The sequence below is a fragment of the Arachis stenosperma genome, chromosome 9 (assembly GCF_014773155.1).
Source record: "Arachis stenosperma cultivar V10309 chromosome 9, arast.V10309.gnm1.PFL2, whole genome shotgun sequence".
Classification (NCBI taxonomy): Eukaryota; Viridiplantae; Streptophyta; class Magnoliopsida; order Fabales; family Fabaceae; genus Arachis; species Arachis stenosperma.
The window spans coordinates 28590690-28599444 of record NC_080385.1 but is presented as its reverse complement, the minus strand read 5'-3'; the positions used below and the strand labels follow the sequence as shown (position 1 = coordinate 28599444).

Sequence of the window (8755 nt, the reverse complement as noted above, 5' to 3'; positions counted from 1 at the left end):
ACCAATAACTAATCTACTGTCTGATCTCCATTTAAAGATTTGTGACTGCCAAAGAAATTTATTGATACTTTCTCCCAGATTCGTAGCAATCCTATCCTAGGTTTCTGCAGGCTTCCTTTTTGTTTTGGACAGGCAATTTCTGCAGGCTTCAATCATTCCCTAAGCAAATAATGGGCTTATTGGGCCGTTAGTTATATGGGCCGAATAGTTGGGCCTACTGCAAATTGCAAAATAATACCCTTGAGCAGAGTGCGCGGGAAGCAGTTACCGGCTCCCTCGCATTTCTAATTCTTCTTCTTCTGCCGTCTCACTCATCTTTCTCATCTTCTCTGCTCATTCCTAACACAAATTGCTCAAACCAAATGGGTATCAAGGTCAACAATTCTTCGCATTTCGTTTTCATTTCAGCTTTATTCTTTATAATCAACGTTTCATTTTCCTTCATTGACGAATTCTCATGGAGGTTATTTCATTCTAGGGTTTAACGAAGCTTTTGGCGGACAATGCACCGAAAGCCATGAAGGAGAATAAATTCGAGAGCTACTTTGGACGCAAGATCGCCATTGACGCCAGCATGAGCATTTACCAGTTCCTTGTCCGCACTACTTACTCACTCTTAGCTACCACTATATGCTTCCAGCAATTCGTTTCTCATGTTTGTGTGATTTTTGGTGCAGATTGTTGTGGGAAGAATTGGAACTGAAATGCTCACTAATGAAGCTGGTGAAGTTACTAGGTGGGGTAGTTAGTGATAATCTATTCACATTCACATAATTTTCAATCGAGTATTGCCTAATTGTGGGGTCTTGTTATGTTTCTTTTTTCGTGTTTCCTTATAATTTCTTTATTGGAAATGTGTGATGACTTTGCTTTTGTATGTTACAGTCATTTGCAAGGCATGTTTACAAGGACTATCAGGCTTCTCGAAGCTGGGATGAAACCAGTGTAATTACTTATTACGTTTTCTGTTTATTTGTTTTAAGTATTATTTCTATTTCCTTTCTTTCAATAGAAACGTAGGAGAAAGTGTTGTTTTGTAACGTATGCACTATTGCTGATTTTTTCCCCTTGCAAATTTTCCTCTTTCCCAGATATGTTTTTGATGGGAAACCACCAGAGTTGAAGAAGCAAGAGCTGGCAAAACGGTATTTTTGTGTTGATGTTTCGTTATTTCCAGATTGTTCATTTTTTTCCCCAAAAAATAAAAAAGAATTTCATTAAGATGAGGAGAAGGATAATACAAACTGGGGATAAGGGCATCCCTGTACGAAAGCAAAACAAAACAAAAGATTTTTTTTTTGGAAGGAAGAAAAAACAAAAACAAAAAATTTATCCATAAAGCATAGCTTTCAATCTCTCAACATGTCTGAGAGAGAAAGTCCCCCATAAACATCATGAGCTTTACACCAAATAGATGCTAGGCATATAATCCTACACCATAAAACATGTTTGTCATTGAAGATGCATTATGCTCCTACCAAATAGTGGCAAAAACTGCACAATTCATCTTGTGCATCTAAAGAAGTTTTCTTTATTTTTTTTAAAAAGAAAATATATTCTTTTTCCACTTGATAAAAGTTCTTTAATAATGTTTCAGAGGTGAGGATGCTTGGGTGAGTGTACACAACAGACTAGATAGGATTAGAATTATTACATTTTGCATTATAAAGGACTTGAGATAGTTTCTATTATAGAGAAGATTATAGAATCTGATCTTAGTTGGTAAGTGGCTATACTTGGAGAAGGCTTGTTGAGACGGGAGTTAGGAACTTGGATTCAATGGAGGGTAAATGATTTAGATTTAGATATAAATGATTTAAACACATATATGATTCATAATAAAACACTCATTTGATTCATGTAGTTGACCCCATCTTGAGAGACAAGGCTTAGTTTTAGTTATTCTCGTTCTCGTAATGATGTCTTTTTCACAAGTTTTGTTGTTGTTCAGTTTGACAAGGAGGGCTGATGCTACCGAGGATTTGTCTGAAGCCAAGGAGGTATGTCCATAATTTGATATTGGGTTATCTCTATGGTTCCTTTGTGCAAGTATTTTCTTCTATTAAATAACAATATTCATCTTGGGGATGTCTTCTTTCTTGTAATTTTAGACAGCCAATAAGGAAGACATTGAAAAATTCAGCAAACGGACTGTGAAGGTGAGTCTTTGTTGGTTTGGCATCTTTGTTTAATAAGTTATTGCATGTAATGGATAAAGCCTTGGTTTTAGGTGCGAGCTGTTGATGCCATTTCGCCATACTCTTGTAGGTGACAAAGCAGCATAATGAAGACTGCAAAAAGCTTTTAAGACTCATGGGAGTGCCCGTTGTTGAGGTAACATTGTACTACTGAAGTATTTATGATTACTGGTACTGTGTGTCTAGATCTGGCTAAGACTTTGGCTACAACAGGCACCTTCAGAAGCAGAGGCTCAGTGTGCTTCTCTTTGTAAAGCTGGAAAGGCAAGTTCATATCTACTGCATCCCCTTGAATATTTTGTTCTTTATTTTTTTTCTATTTATAATTATAATCTTTAGTTATGACTTCATGCTATTTTTTTAGTTGATTGTTCAATCCTTTAAAATTAATTTCATTATTTCAAACATTTCCTAATATAAATTTTCTGATGTTTATGTTGAATATTTTACTACTTGTAGGTTTATGCTGTAGCTTCAGAAGATATGGATTCTTTAACATTTGGAGCTCCTAAATTTCTTCGCCATTTAATGGATCCCAGCTCCAAAAAGATTCCAGTGATGGAATTTGACATTAGCAAGGTCCTTGAAGCTTTCAAAGTTTGTCAAGTTTTTCACTATTAGATCTGTGCTTATGTTGATATTTATCTTGTTTCAGGTTTTGGAGGACCTACAATTGAGCATGGACCAATTTATTGACCTATGCATTCTTTCTGGGTGTGATTATTGTGAAAGCATTCGAGGTACTTTATATTCAATTTGATTTGCGAGATGTTAATTGAAGTGTGGCATTATGATTGCTATATAACTCAGTGCATCCATGTAATATAAACATGATGTGTGCTGCAGGTATTGGAGGAACAACAGCTTTGAAGCTAATACGTCAACATGGTTCTATTGAGATGATACTGGAGAATATAAACAAAGAAAGGTTTTTCTTTTTCTTTTCTTCCGTTCTTTAAATCACCCTTGTCCACTTTATGCAATTTGATACATATTAATCGTGTGGTGAAATTTGGCTTACCTACTTCCCTTTGTTATATTCGCACTGGATTTGAAATCAGATGTCTGGCTTAGATATTGGGCTCTTCCAAGTTTACTGATTGTGAGAATGCATGTTCTGTATTTTTCTTTTGTACTCATGTTGTATCTTGGTGTCATTTCATCATTATATTAAATATCTGCTATTGGAGGCTGTTATGTATTTTGGCCTCTTTATCTAGTGATTGATATCCCATTGATGCTCCCTATTTTTCCAGATATGCAGTGTAGAGCATCCATATCCACTGTCTATCAAAATAACTTCGAGTACCTTTTTTTTTTTTGTGGTGGTGTCTCCTTACCATGTTGATAATTTATCCTTTACAATGTATTGAATGTGTGAAGCAGGTACCACATTCCAGATGATTGGCCATATCAGGAGGCCCGACGGCTTTTTAAAGAACCATTGGTCATAACTGAAGACGAGCAACTTAATCTGAAGTGGTCTGCTCCAGATGAAGAAGTAATAGCTAGTCTGTTACAAAATCCTTTCAAACAGACACAGATTCACATACTCAAATTAATTCTATCAAAATATATTGAGTTCTTTGGCAATGTAACCAGCTTTGATCATGTTGCCTTGCAGGGGTTAGTAACATTTCTGGTAAATGAGAATGGATTCAACATTGATAGGGTGACAAAGGTGTGTGGCTTCAAATAATATCTTTTTGTTGACTGTTTGATTAGGGTATGGTGGGCTTTCATTGCTTCAGAAAACAACTTATTTATTTATTTATTTTATTATTTTTAATCTGATAGGCAATTGAAAAAATTAAAGCAGCAAAGAACAAGTCGTCACAAGGCCGGTATGTGATCCTTAACTCGTTGGACATGAATGTTTAATGTTTTTTCTTTTCTTTTCCTTTCTAATTCCTTCGCTTTCACTCTTCCAAACACTAACAGATTGGAATCATTTTTCAAGCCTACAGCAAATCCATCTGTACCCATTAAACGGAAGGTGTGTATCCATTACGCCTATTAGAGTCATTGCTTGCTATTATTTGTTAATATACGAAAACACTAGAAAAAAGCCTGGCAAATTTTTCATCAAATCATTTATGGTCAAACTTTGGGCTTGCTATGATTCAATTATTCAGTTCTATTCGCCTGTTTTTCTGGCTGTAACAGCATTATGAATTATTGCTTCCATGCATTATTTGCATTATCTTAAGATGTCATCTGGATGATGACTAAACTCTTGCATCTGATGATGACATGTCTTATTAACTTCAGTTGTGTGAAAAATCATTCATCTGAAGATGTGATCATGAATGTTATTTGTTAGATACAAAAGCAATTGAACACCACAACTTGTGTGGCAAGGATATCCCTGATCATCTCCTTTACCCACTGTAGGTTTTTAGTTCTTTATTCTCTTACAAAAGATAAAAAATAAGTGTTAGTTGCACCTACACCTGAATGTTATGACGCCATGCACACTATAGTTTCTAAACTCTAAATGTGCAAATTGAGCCTTCTAAGTTTTTCAAATTTACAGTTTGACCATGTTGGTATGTTCGTCAATTATTAAAAAATATCACATTTAAGATTTAACAACATATAGGGTATCAAAATTGCATATTTAGGAAAGTTCAAGAGGACCAATTTTTGCATAACCCAAACTTCTAAGGGTGTAGTGCACTTATTTTGGTTACAATGCACGTGTTCTCGGGGCCTTAATTTGCACATTTTTAAAGCTCAGGAAATAAAGTAGATGGGAGTAAGATGCATTTATTCTTTTGTTTTCGCAAACAGTATCCTTTCTGTTTCGCATCTGAGAAATTGAAGTACCAGAAACAGGAGTTTGCTATTTACTAGAAATATTGAAGCTGATTTGCAAGCATAATTTTGACTACACACTTGATGACAGGAAAGCAAATGCATGCTTAAATCTTTCAAACCAGATATTGAGCATAAGATGTTCTCTCTGCAAACTTTTAACTGTTCAAGGCCCATGGTTAGTGGCAAGTTAAGCTTGCCAAAACATAATCTGGGTTCCAAGCACCACGTGTCATTGTCATTATTTAGAGGTGTCTGCTTTGGTGCCTGAAGCTGATTAGCCCTGGTGAACCTTCAAAGTAATCTATTCTCATGTAGAATCTATATTTTAAGTAAAGAATGTGAAAGTCTTAATTTGATCATCATGATTTTATAGAAGGGATAAACTATCTTTTATCACTATCTATTGTGTCATCCAATAATCTCTAACTACTAATTTTACATCATAAATTAAAAAAAAAAAGCCTCCTTTCATTACTCCACGCATGTTTCATTCCCAATTTTGTGTATTTCTCAAATTAAGTATTTAGCTTAGCATTTGCTCCCTTTAAGTATGCAGTTTTGTGGTTCATTGACTTTATTTACATAGATACGAAGTCTCATTGTTATGCAGGAATGTAAAAGAACTGAAGAGCTTAAAATTTGTTTTGTTTCTCTTGCTTGTTTTATTTCTTGTATTTCTTTATTAACCACCTTTTCTTTAGTATTTTAATCTGATAATTCTATATGCTAGCGGTTGATGGATAAACAACCCCCCCCCCCCCCCCCCAAACACACACACACACACAAAAACCACAAAAAAGATGTCACTGGTAATCTGCCAATACCAGCTTTCACATGATGGTGGAAGTTTATGACTAGATTTTACATATGAGCAAAATTTACCCATACTGGGCTCATGCATTATTGCTAGGTTTTTTCTACTTCGTAGCACAAGATGTTTGATGCTTTGCAAAATGGGTTTATACCTTTCATAAAAGAAAGTTGAGAAGTTCGTAGAGCCAGTCTAACAAAGAACTTCAACGAATCTGCTGATGGGTTTAGAATAAAACACCTCTACCATGCGTCACTATTCTTGCGTTAACAAGTTCTCATTTCTTGGCAGGAAACACCACAAGCTAATGCTAAAGAGAGTAACAAAAAGACTAAAGCCACTGTTGCTAAGAAGAAGAAATAGTTGGCAGCGTCTAGAAGATACTGGCCAAACCAGAGTTAATCAGGTTAGAGTAGCTTTGCATCATGGAGGTTTGATTTGCAGTACTGAAATTTAGTCCTCCAAAGTGTAAAATACTAATGTTAAGTATATTTTTGGAATTTGACTAATTTATGCTAGAATTTTGCTTCCTATAATGCCAATCTGTGGTGCTACTTAATTAGTCCATCGTTACGTAACAACAAAAATGATTCGAAGAAAAATAACACTGAATTTCAGTTTACCCTTTGTAGTTTTTCTTTTGCCATCTCATGCTTAACTAATGTCTAATGTAGTTTTGCTTTTGACACGAGTTTTTAGTTACAAATGGTTCAAATATCGTACAAACTTAAAGTCCAACCAAATCCCCACAAATTCTGAGAACTTGTGATCTAATACAATACCAAAATAAAAATGTTTGGAAGAGAATAGAAAATTGGCTAAATAGAATGTAGTGGATATATTTTGTATTATGGGCTAATTGTGTAATTAAGATTTAGGGTTGGCGTAACTGTGGAGAACTTAATGCAAGGACAAAATGGAAATTGAAGAACAGAAACAGTCTATTTTTCTTATGTGCCTGGTAGAAATTGGACAAAACATGGGAATAGTTAAATTAGAGTGACAAGGAAAAAAACACGTTTTATATTTGAAAAACTAAAACAAAAACCTTGTGATGAGTAAAAGTGTAAAACTGTAAAAGAGAGAGAAACATCAAAGCCGTAGTTGGAGGGTTGGTTGTGTGGCATATTATATGCCTCTTTAATAACCACATCTGGGTTCAAGTTTTACTGTGAAAAAAAATGAACCCGTGTAGTGTGTGTTGAAAAATTTAAAGAAAAACCTCAACGCCTTGTAACTTTATAATGAAAAAAATTAATTAAGGAACGTTAATAATAAATTTATAATGATTTACACAAAAATTTAACAAATTGAATTAAAATTTTGATTTTTTTGTGACTAATTAAAATTTTAATCGAAAACGATAAGAAAATAAAAATAAAAATCATAATTCTGAATCATCATTCATACGTGAATAAATTCCCATAATAGCTCCTAAGATTCACGTGATTATCTAATGTGATTTTTAAGATTCTAAAATCACTATAATGGTCTCCTAAATTGAGCTCCAAATACCATCGTGGTCCCTACTCCCTAGGCTCATTCCGGTGATGACTCAGCTGAAAATAAGAGTTCTTCAATTCCCAAACCCTGCAATTCATCAACCCAACCTTGTGATTCATAAAAGAATCAGGATTCTTCTTCACTTCTTCCAATTTTGTTCCTTCTCCAACCATAATTTCATCCATAACCTCCTCCACTTTGCTGCCACCGCTACCGCCAAGACATTCACCTCATCGCCTCTGACTTTGCATCCTTTCTCGTCACCGTCATCGGAGAAAATCGTGGCAACGGATTTTAGGTGGAAAAGCACAATCTTTGAGGTCTGCGTCTTCGAGACGTGGGAATAGGATTTGGTGTAGTAATCCGTGTTGCTCTTTGGCGGACTCCATTGGAAAAATTAGGTTCCAATTTCGAATTTTATTTTGTGATCTTTTGGTTTTAGGAAATAAAATCCTAACTCCTCTTGCTTGCAATGGAGGAGATGAACGGCTAACTCAATCTTGAGTTGGATATTTTCTTGTCTCAAAATTTTTGACCCCACCCACGAGACCCTACAACCCTACAACAGCACCATTGATGAAGAGAAAAAGAAGACGGAGAGGGAGTTTGGAAGTGGAAAAGGCGAATGGAGTGAAAATCCAGTGTCATTTTCTCCAAATCTGGGCTCTAAACCAAAATGGCAACATTTTGGCACCTCTAGCGTGCTAAAGTGATGCCAGGTCAGCGCGTCGATAGCTGACTCATCACTGGAAAGATGTCCAGGGACCACTATAGTGTCTAGAGCTGTATCTGGAGAACTACAATGGTAAAATAAAAATCTCGAGGAACATAATGGAAAATCGCATGAATCTCAAGGACTATTATGAAGATTTACTCCTCATCACAGTCACCATCCATCTAATACACTACCAAAATAAAAATGTTTGAAAGAGAATAGAAAATTGGCTAAAATTATTTAAAATGATCTTATTATCTTATTTTATATTTTTTTATTATTGTTGGAATAATTGAGTAATATTAGAGATAACAAGTGTAGTTATAAATTTTACATACATAAAATTACATGTGGCATGTAGAATGTAGTGGATATGTTTTGTATTATGGGCTAACTGTGTAATTTAGATTTGGGGTTGGCGGTAACTGTGGAAACTTACTGCAAGGGTAAAATGGAAATTGAAGGACAGAAACTGTCTATTTTCCTCATGAGCCTGGCAAAAATTGGAAAAAACATGGAGAACAGTTAAATTAGAGTGACAAGGAAAAAAACACGTTTTATATTTGGGAAACTAAAACAAAAACCTTGTGATGAGTAAAAGTGTAAAACTGTAAAAGAGAAAGAAAAACATTAAGGCTGTAGTTGGAGGCTTGATTGAGTAGCATATTATATGCCTCTTTAATAATCATATCCGGGTTTAAGTCTCAC

General features: G+C 35.0%; 1 protein-coding gene across 4 annotated transcripts; it reads left to right on the top strand.

Moving 5' to 3' along the window:
- Positions 1–274: 274 nt before the first annotated feature.
- Positions 275–6451, top strand: LOC130947406 (flap endonuclease 1). 4 transcript variants are annotated; one of them, XM_057876101.1, is made up of 18 exons: positions 275–374; positions 479–595; positions 678–736; positions 886–945; positions 1092–1145; positions 1952–2000; positions 2112–2159; positions 2269–2334; positions 2412–2462; positions 2658–2777; positions 2854–2938; positions 3045–3126; positions 3585–3699; positions 3823–3879; positions 3996–4042; positions 4140–4194; positions 5107–5314; positions 6121–6451. In XM_057876101.1, exons 1-17 carry the CDS (start codon positions 363–365, stop codon positions 5284–5286), a joined length of 1257 nt encoding a protein of 418 aa, XP_057732084.1. In that variant the 5' UTR covers positions 275–362; the 3' UTR covers positions 5287–5314; positions 6121–6451. The 4 variants fall into 4 exon arrangements, with proteins under 4 accessions (XP_057732084.1, XP_057732083.1, XP_057732086.1 ...); XM_057876100.1 differs by having other exon boundaries at positions 3582–3699; XM_057876103.1 differs by lacking the exon at positions 5107–5314.
- The last annotated feature ends 2304 nt before the right edge of the window (positions 6452–8755 follow it).

Excerpts from the sequence above, each read along its gene's own strand:
- LOC130947406 (XM_057876100.1), top strand. Across the intron at positions 737-885 it reads GAAGCTGGTGAAGTTACTAG|TCATTTGCAAGGCATGTTTA; the intron begins GTGGGGTAGTTA and ends TGTATGTTACAG. Across the intron at positions 2,335-2,411 it reads TGGGAGTGCCCGTTGTTGAG|GCACCTTCAGAAGCAGAGGC; the intron begins GTAACATTGTAC and ends TGGCTACAACAG.